The sequence below is a fragment of the Saccopteryx bilineata genome, chromosome 3 (assembly GCF_036850765.1).
Source record: "Saccopteryx bilineata isolate mSacBil1 chromosome 3, mSacBil1_pri_phased_curated, whole genome shotgun sequence".
Taxonomy (NCBI): Eukaryota; Metazoa; Chordata; class Mammalia; order Chiroptera; family Emballonuridae; genus Saccopteryx; species Saccopteryx bilineata.
Window position 1 is genome coordinate 206,637,163 of NC_089492.1, and position 23,576 is coordinate 206,660,738.

The 23,576-nt window shown below is 37.6% G+C and overlaps 1 protein-coding gene across 2 annotated transcripts in view; it reads left to right on the forward strand.

Annotated features, from left to right (window-relative positions):
• Window positions 1–23,576, forward strand: part of EPHX4 (epoxide hydrolase 4) — a 63,163-nt gene that overhangs the window by 24,469 nt on the left and 15,118 nt on the right. For both annotated transcript variants that reach the window (XM_066268638.1, XM_066268637.1), the window contains exons 3-5: window positions 1,644–1,801; window positions 8,995–9,123; window positions 13,713–13,816. In XM_066268638.1, the coding sequence (XP_066124735.1) occupies window positions 1,644–1,801; window positions 8,995–9,123; window positions 13,713–13,816 (391 nt within the window). The remainder of the gene's footprint in view (window positions 1–1,643; window positions 1,802–8,994; window positions 9,124–13,712; window positions 13,817–23,576) is intronic.

Here is a 23,576-nt window from a genome sequence, read left to right on the forward strand (position 1 = left end):
CGGGGAGGCAGTCAGACAGACTCCCACATGTGCCCGACAGGGATCCACCCGCACGCCCACCAGGGGGCGATGCTCTGCCCATCTGGGGCGTCGTTCTGTTGCAACTTGAGCCATTCTAGCACCTGAGGCAGAGGCCATGTAGCCATCCTCAGTGCCAGGACAACTTTGCTCCAATGGAGCCTTGGCTGCAGGAGGGGAAGAGCGAGACAGAGAGGAAGGAGAGGGGGAGGGGTGGAGGAGCAGATGGGCGCTTCTCCTGTGTGCCCTGGCTGGGAATCGAACCCAGGTCTCCTGCATGCCAGGCCGATGCTCTACCACTGAGCCAACTGGCCAGGGCCTTGGCCTTTTTTTAAAATTTATTTTTATTTTTTTTAATTGATTTTTTTAGAGACAGAGAGAGGAAGGGGTAGAAAGAGAGAAAGAGTAAACATTGACTTGTTCCACTTATTTATGCATTCATTGCTTGATTCTTGTATGTGCCTGACCAGAGATCCAACCCACAACCTTGGCATATCAGACAATGCTCTAACCAACTGATCTACCTGGCCAGGGTCTAGTAATATGGCCATTTTTTTAAAAAAAATTTATTTATTTATTTATTTTTTACAGAGACAGAGAGTGAGTCAGAAAGAAGGATAGACAGGGACAGACAGACAGGAACGGAGAGAGATGAGAAGCATCAATCATTAGTTTTTCATTGTGCGTTGTAACACTTTAGTTGTTCATTGATTGCTTTCTCACATGTGCCTTGACCACGGGCCTTCAGCAGACCAAGTAACCCCTTGCTAGAGCCAGCGACCTTGGGTCCAAGCTGGTGAGCCTTGCTCAAACCAGATGAGCCTGCACTCAAGCTGGCAACCTCGGGGTCTCGAACCTGGGTCCTTCTGCATCCCAGTCCAATGCTCTATCCACTGCGCCACCGCCTGGTCAGGCAATATGGCCATTTTAATATGTCAACAGCAGTTCCATTTTGATTCTTTAAAATTTTTCATAGCACACTTGCTTGTACTGTACTCATGGTGTAGGATTTTCACCACAGAAGAATTTTGTTTTATCAAGAAGAGGTTTATCTGAACCAGTCTTTTCATTAGATTCTTGTAGTCATAATCTTTCTGTAATCTTCAGACTTTTTCATTCATAGGTAAACTATTAATACTAAAAAATACTAAACCCTATTTGACAGTGGAATAAAGTAAGTAAACTCTAATTTTTAGGGAAATAAATTTTCATCTCATAAATTCGTTCAGAGAATCAAATGGTTCTGCAATACAGAAGCATTCGTAGATATAGATTCCCTGATAACTGCATACATAAGAAAAGCTTAGAATTTTTTTAAAAGCTTAGAAAATTATTAAGTACATACATAAGTATATTGCTTTTAGTATCTGATATTTTGTAGTTTATGTAAATACTATCCCTTTGTTACATCTCACTGGGGCTGGTAAAAAAAATTTTTTTTTTTAATAAAGAAGGCCAGTGCTTCCTTCTTAGGTCTCTTCCTTCCTGCTCATACCCAGCACTGCAGCCTTTCTCAAGATAAGGAGTTTCTTACAGTTTTCTGCTTAGAAAACCTGTAATGTTTGTATTCATTTACTATTTGTATTAATTACTGTGGTATTTTTAATGTTTCTTATATCTTGCAGGTACTCCTGGCGTCACCAGCTAAGGGAATTTAAAAGTGAATACCGCGTTGTAGCACTGGATTTGAGAGGGTATGGAGAAACGGATGCTCCCATTCAGCGAGAGAATTATAAATTGGACTGTCTAATTACAGATATAAAGGATATTTTAGACTCTTTGGGTAGGTTACTTAAAAAAAACTATAATTATTTTTAATTAATTAATTTATTTCAAGAAATTATGAATTGATAACCTCATTTCCTGAGAGGATGCATTTTTCACCTACCTGAGTTATTCTCTGGGTCCTGTCACCATGGTTTTGGGTATACAGACCAAAATATTTATACAGGGAATTTAAAATAATACATCCAGAATAATTATTCAGTCTACCAGCCAAGAATGACTTTCAGAATTTGTTTTTAAAAATAGACTTAATGTTACTATTTATTATTTTTAGAATTATTGGAAATTTGAATCTTATACTAAGAAAAATTGTCTTCAAAACTCACACTTAAATATTAATTTTAAAATGTGACGAGATGCAGAAGCACTTGCATAATCTTTCTTGTATTGATCAGTTAGTTCCAGTGATACTGTGGAACAAACCACCCAAACTCAGTGGCTTACAAACATACACATTTATTCCTGTGCTTGTGAATCTGCAGATCAGCTGTAGGCTGGACACCTCTGGGTTTTTTCCTCAGGCTGATCAGTAGTGTAGGTCCAGCTGGAACTGGCGTTTCACTGTGATTTGGTCTGGAGCCCAGGCTAAAGGGGAGGAGCTACTGGGGGGAACATTTTCCCAGCAGTGGCAGAAATGGCACAAGAATATTTCAGGTCTCTACTATCAGCCCATTGGCCAAAACATGTCAAATGGCTTTGCGAGCCCAGAGTTAAATCACAGACCCATCTCAAGAGCAATGCAATTCTCACAGTCCAGTCTACCATCAAAGGGGCAGCAAAGTATACTCTTTCTATGGCAGTGGGAAGAGGGAAAGAGTAAATTTTTTTTCAACAACAGTGTAATTCACTATATCCCTTTTGATTAAAACCCAGCTGTTACTATCAATATGTTAATGGAGCCAATTATAGTGAGAAATCCATAAAATCAAATTAAAGGCCTTTTCTACAATAATCTAATGATAGCATAGATCAGGCCAATATTCTTAGAGAAGAAAAAAATGGATGAGTCTGGGAGTGTTGATGCATTGCTGTCATTTAGTTCAATTGCAGTAAAATTGACTCAGAGACACTGATTTCCAACAGCCATATTAATTCATATTTTGTGGTAATTCAGCCAGATGTGGCCTAAATTTGACATCATGCAATTTTATCAAGATGTTTGTGTGTGTGTGTGTTTGTGTCTGTGTGTGTATGTAGTGTGTTAGTGATGGTGAAAAATACTTACTTGAAAAAATTAATTTTAAGTACTTTAGGAATAAATAAAAAATTAATTTTCATATGTTTATACAAAGGAAATCTTGTAGGAATTACTACTAATCAATATTTTAACCCAATTTAAATGATCATAATGGTTATGTGAAATGAAATTTGTATATAATTGGTACTATAATTAAGACTTTCCACTAATTCAGTTAGACTTCACAGTTCCAGATTAGTGATGTTTTACTGTGTTGAGTTGTGACACTGAATTTGTGAAGTTTGGGAGAAAATACGTGCTTCTTTGAAATAAAGGTTTACCAGTTGGACATAGATGGGACATCTATGATTTTACTGTAATTAGAAATTTTCCAACATTGAAAAATAACTCAAATGATCTTCCTTGTGAACTAATTATTAGCAGTCTTAATCATGATTTCCAAACTATTTCAGATTGAATATATATTATTATAAGTTATAGATATTATATATATATGGTCTACTGGAAAGTTCTGTCTATTAATATCACAAGTTCCGACACGTAAGCACATGTTTATTTGGCGCATGTGTGCCTATTTTTATCACTTAATGTATACATACTGACGTAGCAAATTAACTAAAACAAAGTTGATTCTCGTTAGTCTTATATGTGAAGCGATAGTGTACCCATGGCTACTGATAAAGTTCATTTATGCCACTGTATTGTATATGAATTTCAACAAGGAAGAAATGCTACAGAAGCATGTAGAAATTTATTGAAAGTGTTTGGGGAAGGGACAGTTTCTGATAGGACATGCAGAAGCTGGTTCGAAAAATTCGAAACAGGTGATTTCGACCTTTCTGATAAGCCACGTTCTGGGCAACCATCTTTGATTGATGACGATGTTGTTAAGACCATGTTGGAGCAAGATCCTTTTCTGACAACATCGGAGATTGCAGAAAGGGTTAATTCAGCTCAACAAACCATTTCAGACCATATTCGGAAGATAGGATTGGTGTGGAAATATATATATATATTTTTTAAATAATTTTATTTTTTTAATGGGGCGACATCAATAAATCAGGATATATATATTCAAAGATAACAACTCCAGGTTATCTTGTCGTTCACTTATGTTGCATACCCATCACCCAAAGTCAGATTGTCCTCTGTCACCTTCTATCTAGTTCTCTTTGTGCCCCTCCCCCTCCCCCTTTCCCTCTCCCTCTCCCCCCTCCCCCCGTTACCACCACACTCTTATCAATGTCTCTTAGTTTCACTTTTATGTCCCAGCTACATATGGAATAATGCAGTTCCTGGTTTTTTCTGATTTACTTATTTTACTTCGTATAATGTTATCAAGATCCCACCATTTTGCTGTAAATGATTCGATGTCATCATTTCTTATGGCTGAGTAGTATTCCATATTGTATATATATGTGCCACATCTTCTTTATCCAGTCATCTATTGATGGGCTTTTTGGTTGTTTCCATGTCCTGGCCACTGTGAACAATGCTGCAATGAACATGGGGCTGCATGTGTCTTTACGTATCAATGTTTCTGAGTTTTGGGGGTATATACCCAGTAGAGGGATTGCTGGGTCATAAGGTAATTCTATTTTCAGTTTTTTGAGGAACCACCATACTTTCTTCCATAATGGTTGTACTACTTTACATTCCCACCAACAGTGTATGAGGGTTCCTTTTTCTCCACAGCCTCTCCAACATTTGCTATTACCTGTCTTGTTAATAATAGCTAATCTAACAGGTGTGAGGTGGTATCTCATTGCAGTTTTGATTTGCATTTCTCTAATAGCTAAAGAAGATGAGCATCTTTTCATATATCCTGTTGGCCATTTGTATTTCTTTCTGGGAGAAGTGTCTGTTCATGTCCTCTTCCCATTTTTTTATTGGATTGTTTGTTTGTTTGTTGTTGAGTTTTATGAGTTCTTTGTATATTTTGGATATTAGGCCCTTATCTGAGCTGTTGTTTGAAAATATCATTTCCCATTTAGTTGGCTGTCTGTTTATTTTGTTATCAGTTTCTCTTGCTGAGCAAAAACTTCTTAGTCTGATGTAGTCTCATTCATTAATTTTTGCCTTCACTTCTCTTGCCTTTGGAGTCAAATTCATAAAATGCTCTTTAAAACCCAGGTCCATGAGTTGAGTACCTATGTCTTCTTCTATGTACTTAATTGTTTCAGGTCTTATGTTTAGATCTTTGATCCATTTTGAGTTAATTTTAGTACAGGGGGACAAACTGTAGTCCAGTTTCATTCTTTTGCATGTGGCTTTCCAGTTTTCCCAGCACCATTTATTGAAGAGGCTTTCTTTTCTCCATTGTGTGTTGTTGGCCCCTTTATCAAAAATTATTTGACTATATATATGAGGTTTTATTTCTGGACTTTCTATTCTGTTCCATTGGTCTGAGTGTCTATTTTTCTGCCAATACCATGCTGTTTTGATCGTCGTGGCCCTATAATATAGTTTGAAGTCAGGTATTGTAATGCCCCCAGCTTCATTCTTTTTCTTTAGGATTGCTTTGGCTATTTGGGGTTTTTTATAGTTCCATATAAATCTGATGATTTTTTTGCTCTATTTCTTTAAAAAATGTCATTGGGATTTTGATGGGAATTGCATTAAATTTATATATTGCTTTGAGTAATATGGCCACCTTGATTATATTTATTCTTCCTAACCAAGAACAAGGTATATTCTTCCATCTCATTATATCTTTTTTGATTTCCCTTAACAATGGTTTATAGTTTTCATTATTTAAGTCCTTTACATTCTTTGTTATGTTTATTCCTAAGTATTTTATTTTTTTTGTTGCAAACGCGAAGGAGATTGTTCTTTTGAGTTCGTTCTCAAATGTTTCATTGTTGGCATATAGAAAGGCTATTGACTTCTGTATGTTAATTTTGTATCCTGCGACCTTACTGTATTGGCTTATTGTTTCTAGTAGTCTTTTTGTGGATTCTTTGGGATTTTCGATGTATAGGATCATATCATCTGCAAAAAGTGATATCTTTACTTCTTCTTTTCCGATATGGATGCCTTTTATTTCTTTGTCTTGTCTGATTGCTCGGGCTAGAACCTCTAGCACCACATTAAATAAGAGTGGAGAGAGTGGACAACTCTGTCTTGTTCCTGATTTAAGGGGGAAAGCCTTCAGTTTAGTGCCATTTAATATGATGTTAGCTGATGGTTTATCATATATGGCCTTTATCATGTTGAGATATTTTCCTTCTATACCCATTTTGTTGAGAGTCTTAAACATAAAATTGTGTTGTATTATATCGAAAGCCTTTTCTGCGTCTATTGATAAGATCATGTGGTTTTTGTTCTTTGTGTTGTTGATATGGTGTATTACGTTAACCGTTTTACGTATGTTGTACCATCCTTGAGATTCTGGGATGAATCCCACTTGATCATGATGTATTATCTTTTTAATATGTTATTGTATTCGATTTGCTAGTATTTTGTTTAGTATTTTAGCATCTGTATTCATTAGAGATATTGGTCTGTAGTTTTCTTTTTTTGTGCCATCCTTGCCTGGTTTTGGTATGAGGGTTATGTTGGCCTCATAAAATGTGTTTGGAAGTATTGCTTCTTCTTCAATTTTTTGGAAGACTTTGAGTAGAATAGGAACCAAGTCTTCTTTGAATGTTTGATAAAATTCGCTGGTATAGCCATCAGGGCCTGGACTTTTATTTTTGGGGAGGTTTTCAATGTTTTTTTTCTATTTCTTCTCTACTAATAGGCCTGTTTAGGCTTTCTGCTTCTTCTTGACTCAGTCTAGGAAGGTTGTATTGTTCTAGGAATTTATCCATTTCTTCTAGGTTGTTGAATTTAGTGGCATAAAGTTTTTCATAGTATTTTACAATAATTCTTTGTATATCTACGGTGTCCGTGGTGATTTCTCCTCTTTCATTTTGGATTTTGTTTATATGAGTTCTTTCTCTTTTTTCCTTGGTAAGTCTTGCCAAGGGTTTGTCAATTTTGTTGATCTTTTCAAAGAACCAGCTCCTTGTTCTATTAATTTTTTCTATAATTTTTCTGTTCTCTATTTTATTTATTTCTGCTCTGATTTTTATTATCTCCTTTCTTTGGCTCATTTTGGGTTGTCTTTGTTCTTCTTTTTCTAGTTCCTTAAGGTGTGAAGTTAAGTGGTTCACTTGGGCTCTCTCTTGTTTGTTCATATATGCCTGAAGTGATATGAACTTCCCTCTTATCACTGCTTTTGCTGCATCTCATAGATTCTGCTATGTCGTATTGTCATTTTCATTTGTCTGTATATAGCTTTTGATCTCTGCACTTATTTCTTCTTTGACCCATTCATTTTTTAAAAGTATGTTGTTTAGTTTCCCCATTTTTGTGGAATTTTTTTCCTCAAAATGCAGAACTTGCAGTTGACTTCTAGTTTCAAGGCTTTATGATCAGAAAATATGCTTGGTACAACTTTGATTTTTCTGAATTTGCTGATGTTGTTTTTGTGGCCCAACATATGGTCAATTCTTTATTTATTTATTTATTTTTTTATATATATTTTATTTATTGATCCTTTAGCGAGAGAGGAATGAGTGTGAGAGAGAGACAGAGAGAGAGAGAAGGGGGAGAAGCAGGAAGCACCTACTCCCACATGTGCCCTGACCAGGCAAGCCCAAGGCCTTAAACCGGTGACCTCAGCATTCCAGGTCGATGCTCCATCCCACTGCACCACCACAGGTCAGGCCGTATGGTCAATTCTTGAGAATGATCCATGTACACTGGAGAAAAAAGTATACTCAGTCACTTTGGGATGAAATGTCCTGTAGATATCTATCATATCCAGGTGCTCTAGTGTTTTGTTTAAGGCCACTATATCTTTGTTGATTCTCTGTTTGAATGACCAATCTAGAGCCATCAGCGGTGTATTGAGGTCTCCAAGTATGATTGTATTTTTGTCAGTTTTTGTTTTAAGGTCAATAAATAGCTGTCTTATATATTTTGGTGCTCCTTGGTTTGGTGCATATATATTAAGAATTGTTATGTCTTCTTGATTCAGTGTCCCCTTAGCCATTATGAAATGGCCATTTTTGTCTCTGAGTACTTTTGCTGTCTTGTAGTCAGCATTATCAGATATGAGCATTGCTACACCTGCTTTTTTTGGATGTTATTTGCTTGGAGTATTGTTTTCCAGCCTTTCACTTTGAATTTGTTTTTATCCTTGTTACTTAGATGAGTTTCCTGTAGGCAGCATACAGTTGGATTTTCTTTTTTAATCCATTCTGCTATTCTGTGCCTTTTTATTGGTGAGTTTAATCCGTTTACATTTAGTGTAATTATTGACACTTGTGAGTTCCCTATTGCCATTTTATAGATTGCTTTCTGTTAGTTTTGTGTCTTGTTTGATCCTTCTCTTTCGTTTTTCTATCTTTTGTTTTTATTTGGTTGTATTCCATACATCTTTCCTCTGTTGCTATCTTTTTTATCTCATGTGCTTCTGTGGTGGTTTTTTCAATGGTGGTTACCTTTAAGTAATGAAAAGGGTTCCTACCCTGTTCATTGTAGCGCACTATTTTGTGAGTACTTTTGCTCTCCATCATTGGTATTGCTTCCTACCCCACCATTACTCTGACCGGAAATATATTATTTAATAAAGTTTATTGGTGGTAAGAAAAATTTGTATTTTGTTTTATTCCAAAAACGGATAGAACTTTCCTGTAGATCATATATATGTGTGTGTGTGTATATATATATATATATATATATATATATATATATATATATATATATATTCCTGAAAGAGATTCTGAATTTTAGGTCTAGTATGGAGCCTGGGCATCTGTATTTTAAAAAAAAGCTAGGTAATTTGGACATAAAGGTTTCAGAAATACCAAACTCAGTATCAGCACAAAGTATGTAATTAGGGTAGAAGAATAATGTTTCAGAATAGATTAGTTCTGAACTAATAGTGTCTGAAGTGTACCTGTTTTATTTTGATGGTGTTAACATTTATTTCTTGATTACAGGGTATAGCAAATGTGTTCTTATTGGCCATGACTGGGGGGGCATGATTGCTTGGCTAATTGCCATCTGTTATCCCGAAATGGTGATGAAGCTTATTGTTATTAACTTCCCTCATCCAAATGTGTTTACAGGTGAGTTTAAATTTTCATTAAAGTATCTTTGCCAATACGACAATTTATTGTTTTCATTGACACTTAAGATTAAAAACAGCAAAATTTGATCAACTTAATATTTTTAAAATTAAATAAGTAAATATGATATTAGCACATGACACTATGCTTTAAATATTCACTATTTAAAGATCTTAGAAGCTATACTTTATACTTGCTTGCATAATTTCATTCCTTTTTAGAAAACATTTTACTTCTAACTTAGGAAGGGATAAAGGGGGAAATACAGTAACATTACTTTGATGGTATTGGATCTTGGCAGCCTAGAAATAAATTCTCCTCTTGCCTGTCAGCCTTGGCTACCAGGAATGGCAACATTTTTTAGAGCCACAGTTCTCAAATTTTGGGTCTCAGGATTCCTTTATATCTTAAAAATTATTTAATACCCAGTGAGCTTTTGTTTAATGTGGATTACTTCCATAAATATTCATTGTATTTAAAATTTTAAATGAAATATATAAAAAAATCTGTCTGGATTTATTTAATGGATAACCGTAGTATATGTTAACATAAGTAATATTTTAATGAAAACTTGTTACATCTCTCAAAATAAAATTTTAGTGAGAATAGTGTCATTATTTCACATATCTACAAACCTCTTTATTTGGCAGCTGGATTCTCAGATCTGCTTCTGCATTCAATCTGTTGCAATGTTTTGTTTGAATTGAAGTCTGTGAAAAAAATCTGGTCTCATAAAGATTTGTAATTGTGGCCCTGGCCGGTTGGCTCAGTGGTAGAGCGTCGGCCTGGCATGCAGGAGTCCCAGGTTCAATTCCTGGCTGGGGCGCACAGGAGAGGCGCCCATCTGCTTCTCCACCCCTCCCCCTGTCCTTCTCTGTCTCGCTCTTCCCCTCCCGCAGGTAGGGCTCCATTGGAGTCGGGTTGGCCTGGGCACTGAGGATGGCTCCATGGCCTCTGCCTCAGGTGCTGGAATGGCCCTGGTTGCAGCAGAGCGGTGCCCCAGATGGGCAGAGCATTGCCCCCTGGTGAGCATGCTGGGTGGATCCCTGTCGGGCGCATGCGAGAGTCTGTCTGACTGCCTCCCCGTTTTCAACTTCAGAGAAATACAAAAAAAAAAGATTTGTAATTGAAAAAGGGAGGAGTATTTTAATAGCCTTTTTAGATAACTGTGGGGTTTTTTCGTTAATACTATATCAAACTCAAAACTGTTGGCTTCTTAAAGATTAGCAACAATGTAAAATGTGATGTCATACTAATAAACTTTTTGTACTCTGTTCTGTTAAAATCCACTAGTCTCTCAAGCATTTTGAATGGATTATTTTTCTGCCTGTGTTTGATTTTGCAGCATCATGCATTGGAAGATATTATTTGAATTATGCAGATTTTTTATAATTTGAAACATTTCATTATAAAATATCAAAGAATCACATTCATGAATATCATCCCAATTTCATTGTTAGAAATGTCATCAAGGGGTCCAACGCCATTAAACTCATAGTAGCAGGTACAAGTTTCCAAAATTCTAATTTTTAGTTCAAAGCTTGAATTTTATCATTGGCAATAAATACCGTTGACTATTGTCTCTCAAGTGAAAGGGTCGCTTTGTTCATTTTCAAATGTCCACCTGCCAGATATGCAGGTCTGACTGATGATAGTTTGTTAGTCATCCTGTCAAGTAAAATGGTGTTTCATAAAGAAATGCAGCTAATTCAACTTAATTCAAACAATTGCAGAAGTGCTTTTCTTCAAGACAGCCGTTTTATTTGGGTATGCAACAGAATTATTTTGTGTGTACTTTCTCTTTCATCACAATGTTTAAAAAATAAGTACTCAAAAATTGATATATAATAAAATGAATAATTTTTGCAATTCCCTCAAGAACATTCTTAAGTGAAACTGGCATTTAGTTTTATGTGTTTTTTTGTTTATTGCAGGTGTGTGGTAGTGAACAATGTGATGACTACTACTATTTAGTATCACTGCCTTAGTGCTCTGGCAGCAAGGGTTCTGTCTACCATTGCTTTTGTACCATTCGTGCAAATGTAAGCCAAGGGAGAAAAGCTTATAATGTCTTTGTTTTATTATAAAATAGTTTTGACATCTGGATTCCTTAAAAGGGCATTCGGGACCCCCACGGATGTACATGGACTATACTTTGAGAACCCTACTATAAAGGGAATTCATAAAATCTTTAAAGTGGTTAAAGCCTGTAAATAATGGAGTGGAACATTTTATTTGGTTTTGGCAGAAATTATAATTTTGTCCTCTTTAGCCTTGTCTGAGGTTCAGGTATTGCTGCAATCCACAAAATCCTCTAGGGAATAATAAATCCAGAACAACATGTTTCTGTTTTTTCCTCAAAATTTGAGCAGTTGAGGGAGAAAAGGACCATGACTACCTAAATATTGTGTATTACAACTGTAAGAGTTGAATTTTAGATACATATCCAATTGACCTGTCTCTGCTGAGGCAATAAGATGGATGCTTAGGATTCAGATATCAAACTGAGATACATCATGTTTTTCTCAGTTCCATTAGTCAGTAGGAGTCATGCTACATGCTTGTTAAATTGATCAGGACCCCAGAGTAAATGCTATTTTGGACAAACTGTATTGGTTGTTTTAGCAAAAATATACTTGGAATATTTCTGAAACTATGTATTTTATCAATAATGGGTTCAACCCTAGTCAGGTCAATATGAGATCTTTAAATAATATGCCTATATTTTACCTTTAATTGTATTGCTATCTCTTAATGCAACGCTGAAAAAAAATCTTGTTCAATAATGACAATGCCCCCACTTACCTGAGAATATGCACATTTAATACATATGATTTTATTACTTTCCAGTTTAAAACTTCAGTATCTTCCCAAAGTATTTTAAATCCTTATCATTTTGGCTGTGCCTGACCAGGCCTCTGCTTTTCTTTCTGACTCACTTCATGCCACCCACCCTCCTCATTTACTACACAGCAGCCACATCCACTTTCTTTCTGTTTCTTGATTGTGCCAGGCCCAGGGCCCACTTTCTGTTCCTAGATGCTCTTCTAGATCTTTGCATAGCTGATTGTTTCTTACCATTCAGGACTCAGCCGAGAGAGGCCTATTCTGACAGCCTCTACTAAATAATAGTCCCTCCACACACCCCCAACTATCACTCTTTTTTTTTTTTTTTTTTCTTTTTTCTGAAGCTGGAAACAGGGAGAGACAGTCAGACAGACTCCCGCATGCGCCCGACCGGGATCCACCCGGCACGCCCACCAGGGGCGGTGCTCTGCCCCCCAGGGGGCGATGCTCTGCCCATCCTGGGCATCGCCATATTGCGACCAGAGCCACTCCAGCGCCTGAGGCAGAGGCCACAGAGCCATGCCCAGCGCCCGGGCCATCTTTGCTCCAATGGAGCCCCGGCTGCGGGAGGGGAAGAGAGAGACAGAGAGGAAAGCGCGGCGGAGGGGTGGAGAAGCAAATGGGCACTTCTCCTATGTGCCCTGGCCGGGAATCGAACCCGGGTCCTCCGCACGCCAGGCCGACGCTCTACCACTGAGCCAACCGGCCAGGGCTTATCACTCTTTTTTTTAAAAACAAGAAACAGAGAGAAGGATAGACAGGGACAGACAGACAGGAAGGAACAGAGACAAGAAGCATCAACTTATAGTTGTGTCACTTTAGTTGTTCATTCATTGCTTTCTCATATGTGCCTTGGCCAGGGTGCTCCAGCTGAGCTAGTGACCCCTTGCTCAAGCCAGTAACCTTGGGCTCAAGCCAATGACCTGATGTCATGTCCATGATCCAGTGCTCAAGCCAGCAAGCCCATGCTCAAGCTTATGAGCCCGCACTCAAGCCAGATGAGCCTGTGCTCAAGCCAACAACCTCAGGTTTCAAACTTGGGTCCTCAGCGTCCCAGGTCAACAATCTACCACCTGGTCAGGCCCAACTCTCACTCTTAATCAGATCACCTCATTTTGTTTTCTTTATGATATTATTGCTATCAAAATATTTTAAGTATTCATTACCCTTTTATTGTATAAGTTAATGAGAACATCTTTTGTCTTGTTCACTGCTAAATTCTGTCAAACATAGTAGATATTCAAATATTCATTGAATGAATGAACTTTCTGGATATATGAGTGAATTTATAGGAAACACTTTCTTTTCCTATGAACACGTTCTTTTTTCATTTTTTGAGGCCAAATGGATAGGGTATTAAAATCAACCAATAAGGAAAATCTTTTAAACAATAAAAAATTATCTCCCTATGTGTCCATAGGAGAAGTGCTAGGTCACTGATAACGACCTTAAAAGAATGGCAGTGTTGTTTGGGTTTCCTGATCCTTTCTGAGTAAAGAATTCATAAACTGGAACTTCCTTTTTATTTAAAGAGCTATAAATTTTCTTAATATCAGAAATATTCATAATAAAATATAAGAACATAAAAATTGTTCTAAAAAGAAATACACAGAAATCTTTATTTGTGGATTCTTTTATGGGATCATCTCAAAGGTGAAACTGCCTTAAAAAGAAGTTCTTTCAATAGTAAGTATGTAATTTATATGCCTTGAATAAGGTCTAACTTGACATTTTAATTTCAGAATATATTTTACGACACCCTGCACAGCTGTTCAAGTCCAGATATTATTACTTCTTCCAAATACCATGGTTCCCAGAATTTATGTTCTCAATAAACGATTTCAAGGTAAGTTGAACATAGTGATGGATGTGAACCAGTACTTATTGTGGTGATTATTTTTTAATGTATATAATATCAAATCATAATGCTGAACACCTGAAACTAATACAAATGTTATGTCAGTTATGCCCCAATTCAAAAAAAAAGGACTGGTGCCTCAAATGGATGACAAAATTAGGAAGTTAAAAATAAAGAGACTAAAACACTAAAACCAGAAAAGAAAACAAGAGAAAGTCCTGCTTGTGTCGTTTTGCTTAGTTTTAAATAATTATTTATTGTATATCTGTTATATGCTGTGCACACTGGTAGGCATTTTCTAAATCTATCCTTATGAAAGAAAAATAAACAAATACTAAAAGTTAGTAAGTGCTTCTAAGACCTCACCTATATGCTTAATTACTATGTTTGAAAAAAAAAATCTATGTTTGCATGCTTGGCTGCCTGGCTTTTCAGCGTTTTTGAGAGCCTGTGCCACTACGACCATACCTCTTTTTAGAGAACATCCAATAAGAGAGGAGGGAATATTAAGGCCAGGTGAGAGGGTTAAACAGCATCAGCAGTGGAAGCCCTTGGAAACAAAACCTTAAAATAAAGTAAGCATGGTTATTGGTGTATGATAGACACTGACACCAGGAGTCATAGTTATTACCTATTTCTTGGAAGCTCATTGAATGCTTTTATGTCCAATATGGTGTTAGATATTCAGGGAAGTTAAAAAAAAAAAAAAGGACAATGTTATTTTACCAGAAAATACTTCTGCACATATCTCTGACAGATAAAAACTTTTTTTTCACATAACACTAATGCCATTATCAAACCTACCAAAATGAACAATTCTGCAATATCATTTAATAACCATTTAAATCTCATTACTATCTCAACTGTCTTTATATACTTCATTTTTTTGAATTAGGAACTAAACAAGGTCCCTACATTGTGTTTATTTGTTCTGGCTATTTATTTATTTATTTTTTATTAACTGAGAAGCAGGGAGGCAGATTGGCAGACAGACAGACTGCCACATGCACCCCAAGCAAGCCCCCTACGAAGTGTGCTCTGCCCATCTGGGGCCACTACTCCATTGTTCAGGCAACTGAGCTATTTTAGTGTCTGAGGCAGGCCATGGAGCCATCCTCAGTGCCAGGGGCCAACAAGCTTGAACAACTTGAGCCATGGTTACAGGAGGGGAAGAGAGAGAGAGAAGGGAAAGGGGTAGGGTTTGAGAAGCAGATGGTCACTTCTTCTACGTGCCCTGACCAGAAATCGAACCCGGAACTTTCACACAACTGGCCAATGCTCTACCACTGAGCCAACAAGCCAAAGCCTGTTATGGCTTTTTAAATTATATCAGTTCATTTTCTCTTTTTTTAATTTTGAAAACAAAAAACAACAACAAAAACCCCAGAGGATTAGACTATTTAAGATCTTACTTAAATTTTAAATTTAGATGTACTTGATGTTTCCTCAATGGTTTGTTTCCTCAGTCTTTACCTGTAGGACTCTAAGAAGCCATAGGAGCATACAAGCACAGACTCAAGGGACAGGCTTATTTCCAATGACATAGAACAGGATTAGGCATTATGGGGCAGAGCCTTATGCTCCCCTATGCTTGGAAGAGTAACTTCCCTGAGGCCACCGAGGTTTGTACTCCCAAGCAAGTGATCACAGCCCCTCCGTGAAGGAGAGGCAGAAACCACAGCAACAGCCCCAGTGGGCTGGCACCGGCAACTCCCATACCTCAAAACCATAGGCAGCAGCAGCAGAGGGGGTGACGAGTCTGCAGACAGACCACACCTAGGGAACACAAAGGCCACAACCAGTGGACTCCAGTAGCCAAAACCTTCTTTTACACAGACAAAATGAGAAAGCAGAGAAATGCAACACAAATGAATCAAGAGAAATCCCCAGAAAAGGACCTGAATGAGTCAGATATAACCAAATTACCAGATGCAGAGTTTAAAATAATGATTGTTCGGATGCTCAAAGATCTTAGAACAACAATAGATGGTCATTACGAACACCTAAATAAAGAGATAGCAAATATAAATAAGGACATTGAAATAATAAAAAAGAATCAGTCAGAAATGACAAATACAATATCAGAAATAAAGAACACAATGAGAGGAATGAAAAGCAGGATGGATGAAGCTGAGAATCGAATGAGCAAGTTAGAGGACAAGATAAACGAAGGCACAGAAGCAGAGCAGAAACAAGAAAAGAGACTCAAAAAGTCTAAGGAAACTCTAAGAGAGTTCTGTGACAACATGAAGAGAAATAACATCCACATCATAGGGGTTCCTAAAGAAGAAGAGAAAAAACAAGGGGTAGAGACTGTTCAAACATATTATAGCTGAAAACTTCCCTCAATTAAGGCAGGAAAACATCTCACAAGTTCAAGAAGCACAGAGAACTCCATTAAAGAGAAACCCAAGGAAATCTACACCAAGACACATCATAATTAAAATACCAAAGCTAAGTGATAAAGAGAAAATATTAAAAGCTGCTAGAGGGAAAAAGGCTATCACCTACAAAGGAGCCCCCATAAGGATGACATCAGACTGCTCAACAGAAACACTTGTGGCCAGAAGGGAATGGCAAGAAATATTCAAAGTAATGCAGAACAAGAACCTACAACCAAGACTACTTTATCCAGCAAGGCTATCATTTAAAATTGAAGGAGAAATAAAAAGCTTTCCAGACAAAAAAAAATCAAGGAATTCACTACAACCAAACAAATGCTGCAAGAAATGCTAAGGGGCCTGTTGTAAACAGATCAAAACGGAAAAAGAATATAGCAAAAGAGGAATACAGTTTTAAAGGATAAAATGTCAATAAACAACTACATATCAATAATAACCTTAAATGTAAATGGATTAAATGATCCAATCAAAAGACATAGGGTAGCTGTGTGGATAAGAAAACAGGACCCATACATATACTGTCTACAAGAGACACACCTTAAAAAAAAAGATGCACATGGACTGAAGATAAAAGGATGGAAAAAAATATTTCACGCAAATGGAAATGAAAAAAAAGCTGGCATAGCAATACTTATATCAGACAAAATGGACTTTAAAACAAAGGTTATAGTAGGCCCTGGCCGGTTGGCTCAGTGGTAGAGCATTGGCCTGGCGTGCAGAAGTCCCAGGTTCGATTCCTGGCCAGGGCACACAGGAGAAGCGCCCATCTGCTTCTCCACCTCTCCCCCTCTCCTTCCTCTCTGTCTCTCTCTTCCCCTCCTGCAGCGAGGCTCCATTGGAGCAAAGATGGCCCGGGCACTGGGGATGGCTCCTTGGCCTCTGCCCCAGGCGCTAGAGTGGCTCTGGTCGCAACAGAGTGACGCCCTGGAGGGGCAGAGCATCACCCCCTGGTGGGCAGAGCATCGCCCCCTGGTGGGCATGCCAGGTGGATCCCGGTCGGGCGCATGCGGGAGTCTGTCTGACTGTCTCTCCCCGTTTCCAGCTTCAGAAAATTACAAAAAAAACAACAACAAAGGCTATAGTAAGAGATAAAGAAGGTCACTACATAATGATAAAGGGAGCAATCCAACAGGAAGATATAACCGTTATAAATATCTATGCACCTAATATAGGAGCACTTAAATATATAAAACAGACTTTGATGGATTTAAAGAGCAAGATCAACAGCAATACTATAATAGTAGGGGATTTTAGTACCCCACTAACATCACTAGAGAGAGCCTCAAGAAAGAAAATTAACAAAGAAACAGCAGACTTAAAGGACACACTAGATCAACTCGATTTAATAAATATCTTCAGAACCTTTCACCCCAAAGCAGCAGAATATATATTCCTTTCAAGTGCTCATGGTACATTCTCTAGGATGGACCACATGTTAGTGCACAAAAGTGATCTCAACAAATTTAAGAAGATGAAATCATATCAAGCACTTTCTCTGATCACAATAGCATGAAACTAGAAATCAACCACAACAGCAAAACTGAAAAATACTCAAACACTTGGAAACTAAATAGCATGTTATTAAATAACGAATGGGTTAACAATGAGATCAAAGAAGAAATAAAAACATTCCTAGAAATGAACAATAACAAGCATACATCAACTCAAAATTTATGGGACACAGCAAAAGCAGTCCTGAGAGGGAAGTTCATAGCATTACAGGCATACTTTAAGAAGCTAGAAAAAGCTCAAATAAACAACTTGATCCTGCATCTAAAAGAACTAGAAAAAGAACAGCAAGTAAAGCCCAGAGGTAGTAGAAGAAAGGAAATAATAAAGATCAGAGCAGAAATAAATGTCATAGAGGCTAAAGAAACAATACAGAAGATCAATGAAACCAGGAGCTGGTTCTTTGAAAAGGTAAACAAGATTGATGAACCTTTAACTAGACTCACCAAGAAAAAAAAGAGAGAGGACTCAAATAAATAAAATTAGAAACGAGAGTGGAGAAATAACAACTGACACAACAGAAATACAAAATATTGTAAGAAAATACTATGAAGAACTGTATGCCAAAAAACTAGACAACCTAGATGAAATGGACAAATTCCTTGAAACATATAATCTTCCAAAAATTAATCTGGAAGAATCAGAAAATCTAAACAGACCGATTACAACAAATGAGATCGAAACAGTTATCAAAAACTCAACAAAGAAAAGTGTTGGGCCTGATAGTTTCACAAGTGAACTCTACCAAATATTCAAAGAAGAACTAACTCCTATCCTGCTCAAGCTATTTCAAAAAATTCAAGAGGAAGGAAGACTTCCAAGCTCCTTTTATGAGGTGAGCATAATTCTGATTCCAAAACCAGGTAAAGACAACACAAAGAAAATTATAGGCCAATATCCCTGATAAATTTAGATGCTAAAAATCCTCAACAAAATATTCGCGAACCAAATCCAGCAATATATGAAAAATATCATACACCATGATCAAGTGGGATTTATTCTTGGGAGGCAAGGCTGGTACAATATTCGCAAATCAATCAATGTGATTCATCACATAAACAAAAGGAAAGAGAAAAACCACATGATAATTTCAATAGATGCAGAAAAAGCATTTGATAAAATCCAGCACCCATTCATGATCAAAACTCTAAGCAAAGTGGGAATATAAGAAACATACTTCAACATGATAAAGACCATCTATGACTAACCCACAGCCAACATCATACTCAATGGGCAAAAATTAAAGGAATCCCCTTAAGATCAGGGGGAAGGTTGGGGTGCCCCCTTTTACCACTCTTATTCTACATAGTTCTGGAAGTTCTACCCACAGGAATCAGACAAGAAAAAGAAATAAAAGGCATCCAAATTGGAAAAGAAGAAGTAAAACTATCATTATTTGCAGATGATATAATATTGTATATAGAAAACCCTAAAGTCTCAGTCAAAAAACTACTGGACCTGATAAATGAATTCAGCAAGGTGGAAGGATATAAAATTAATACCCAGAAATCAGAGGCATTTTTATACACTAACAATGAACTGGCAGAAAGAGAAATTAAGGAAGCAATCCCCTTCACCATTGCAACCAAAAAAATTAAGTTCCTAGGAATAAATTTTACCAGGGAGATTAAAGACTTGTACTTGGGAAATTATAAAACATTGATTAAAAAAAATCAGGGAAGATATAAACAAGTGGAAGCTTATACCGTGTTCATGGTTAGGAAGAATAAACATCATTAAAATGTCTATATTACCCAAAGCAATCTATAAATTCAATGCAATTCCTATTAAAATACCAATGACATACTTCAAAGATATAGAACACATATTCCAAAAATTTATATGGAACCAAAAGAGAACACGAATAGCCTCAGCAATCTTGAAAAAGGAAGAATAAAGTGGGAGGTATCACACTTCCTGATATCAAGTTATACTATAAGGCCATTGTACTCAAAACAGCCTGGTACTGGCATAAGAACAGGCATATAGATCAGTGGAACAGAATAGAGAACCCAGAAATAAACCCACAGCTCTATGGACAACTGATATTTGACAAAGAAGGTAAGATCATACAGTGGAGTAATGACAGCCTCTTCAACAAATGGTGTTGGGAAAATTGAACAGTTACCTGCAAAAAAATGAAACTAGACCACCAACTTACACCATTCACAAAAATAAACTCAAAATGGATAAAAGACTTAAATGTAAGCCACAAAACCATAAGCATCTTAGAAGAAAACATAGGCAGTAAGCTCTCCAACATCTCTTGCAGCAATATATTTGCCAATTTATCTCCACGGGCAAGTGAAATAAAAGACAGGATAAACAAATGGGACTATGTCAAACTAAAAAGCTTTTGCACAGCTAAAGACAATAAGAACAGAATAAAAAGACAAACTACACAATGGGAGAACATATTTGACAATACATCTGATAAGGGGTTAATAACCAAAATTTATAAAGAACTTGTAAAACTCAACATCAGGAGGCCAAACAATCCAATCAAAAAATGGGCGAAAGAAATGAATAGACACTTCTCCAAAGAGGACATATGGATGGCCAATAGGCATGTGAAACAATGCTCAACATCACTAATCATTGAAGAAATGCAAATTAAAACCACAATGAGATATCACCTCAAACCAGTCAGAATGGTGCTCATCAACACAACAACACAGAATAAGTGCTGGTGAGGATGTGGAGAAAAGGGAACCCTCCTGCACTGCTGGTGGGAATGCAGACTGGTACAGCCACTGTGGAAAACAGGATGGAGATTCCTCAAGAAATTAAAAATCGAACTGCCTTTTGACCCAGCTATCCCACTTTTAGGGATATACACCAAGAACACCATAGCAATGTTTCAAAAGGAGAAATGCACCCCCATGTTTATGGCAGCATTGTTCACAATAGCGAAGATCTGAAAACAATCCAAGTGTCTGTCAGTGGATGAGTAGATAAAAGAGCTTTGGGTACATATATACTATGAAATACTACTCAGCCATAAGAAATGATGACATCGGATCATTTACAACATGGTTGGACCTTGATAACATACTGAGCGATATAAATAAATCAGAAAAAATTAAGAACTATATGATCCCATACATAGGTGGGACATAAAAATGAGACTCAGAGACATGGACAAGAGTGTGGTGGTTGGGGAGGGTTGGGGGAGGGGAGGGGCACAAGAAAACCAGTTAGAAGGTGACGGAAGACAATTGGATTTTGGGTGATGGGTATGCAGCATAATCAAATGTCAGAATAACCTAGAGATGTTTTCTCTGAACATATGTACCCTGATTTATCAATGTCACCCCATTAAAATTAATAATAAATAAATAAATAAATAAATAAATAAAGGCAAATCTGGACACAGGGGAAGAGAGTTAGCTCTTCCCTATAAAGTCCAGATTGATGAATAAAAAAAAAGACAGTTAGATAATCAGAGAAAATCTCCTTTGTGAGTTGATGAGGGTTTTCCAGAGAAAGCTAATTTTCACATGTGACAGATATCTAGAATTTTTTGTAACTTATAGAAAAATCAAACTTACAAATCAGAATGGAAACCCCTCTGATATCTTTGCCCTGGCTGGTTGGCTCAGCGGTAGAGCGTCGGCCTGGTGTGCGGGGGACCCGGGTTCGATTCCCGGCCAGGGCACATAGGAGAAGCGCCCATTTGCTTCTTCACCCCCGCCCCCCCTCCTTCCTCTCTGTCTCTCTCTTCCCCTCCCGCAGCCAAGGCTCCATTGGAGCAAAGATGGCCCGGGCGCTGGGGATGGCTCCTTGGCCTCTGCCCCAGACGCTAGAGAGGCTCTGGTCGCGGCAGAGCGACGCCCCGGAGGGGCAGAGCATCGCCTCCTGGTGGGCAGAGCGTCGCCCCTGGTGGGCGTGCCGGGTGGATCCCGGTCGGGCGCATGTGGGAGTCTGTCTGACTGTCTCTCCCTGTTTCCAGCTTCAGAAAAAAAAATACAAAAAAAAAAAAAAAAAAAAAGAAAAGAAACCCCTCTGATATCTTTTTCCCTATTCAGGAAATGGCAAGTTAACCACTTTGCTCACTTATCCTGTGATAATTAGAAGAGAGAGTATCTGATTCAAAGCCGAGTGAAATGAGGACTTGTGTCCTCAGAAAAAGTAAGGGTACATGTTGGATGAAAGTGGATGAAGAGAAGAAAACTTTGAATGAGAGGGTGGAGTTTTAAGTAGTGCTTTTTAATTGTTATAGGTTGTCTTTTTGGGGTAGTTGTATTGAGTAGCACCTTAAGCACAGGACTGCATATCAAACAGTGATTAAAGCATCCTGTTGCTGATTTAATGGGATTGGATAAAAAAAAAAGAGTAACTTCCTGGGAGTATCTACATTGAATTTCTGTTGTTTACCACAACTTAAAAAAATATTTTAATATTTTAATTGAAGTTATCAGGGTAACATTGATTAATAAAATTATACAGGTTGCATTTGTACAAAACATCATCTGTATATTGCACTGTGTGTTCACCACCAAAGTCAAGTCTCCTTCATCAACATCTATTCCCCTTTATCCTCCTCCACCTCCCCCCATTCACCTTTCCCACCTGCAATCCCCACACTATTGTCTGTGTCTTTAAGTTTTCTTTGCTTAATCCTTTCTCCTTTTTCACCCAGCCCCCAATCCCTACCCTCTCTGATAGTTGTCAGTCTGTTCTCCACATCTGTGAATCTGTTTCTGTTTTGTTTTTTGAAGAAATTTAGTCATTTATTTTGAGGAGTGATCTACATTTTGAATTTGGCTGACATCTTTATTGTGGTGTTATTTATCTTGTTCTGCTAACCCTTGTTTTACCTATTTCATAGGTGTTACTGATCTAGAGGCTTGATTAGACTATTTTAATTTGACAAGAATACTTTGTAAGTGGTACTGTATATTTCCTCATGTACCACATCAGGGGAGTATACAGTGTCTAGTTGTCTCCATTTTTTTTTTTTTTTTTTTTTTTTTTTACAGAGGCAGAGATAGACAGGGACAGACAGACAGGAACGGAGAGAGATGAGAAGCATCAATCATCAGTTTCTCGTTGTGCGCCTTGCGACTTCTTAGTTGTTCATTGATTGCTTTCTCACATGTGCCTTGACCGTGGGCCTTCAGCAGACCGAGTAACCCCCTGCTGGAGCCAGCGACCTTGGGTCCAAGCTGCTGAGCTCTTTGCTCAAGCCAGATGAGCCCGCGCTCAAGCTGGCGACCTCGGGGTCTCGAACCTGGGTCCTTCCGCATCCCAGTCCGACGCTCTATCCACTGCGCCACCACCTGGTCAGGCTAGTTGTCTCCATTTTAATAATGCTAACACTGACCAGTGAGCTCACAAGTTGTCAGCCTATCCAAGTTTCCTAACAACCTTTCATCAAGTAATTTTAGCATAACTTGATTGTCATTGCTTAGGTCTACTATTTCATTAGGGTGTGCAAAATGATGATTTTCTAATTTCATCATTCTTTCTGCTTTTATTGATGAATTCTTCTATAAAGAAGAATTATTCACATGTACTATTTGGTTATTCTGAAATACAGTTCACACAAGAATGGCAGGATAAATATTTCTTCTTTCCTTTTATTAAACAACTTCCCAGATTAATGAGTTGATGCCTTAGAGACCTCCAGTGGTGACCAATGAGCAGTTTTTTTTTCTTTCCATATCATTATGAGCTCTTGAAGTTTTTTGTTTTTTTTTAACATTTGATAGGTATCCATCAATTATAGTCATTATTCTTTCTGGTGCCCAGATTATCTCGTATTAGGGAAATGAAAACCCTTTCAGTTTACTGCTGTGTCCTTTGGTCAGTGATAGTTTGCTTCCTTAATGACC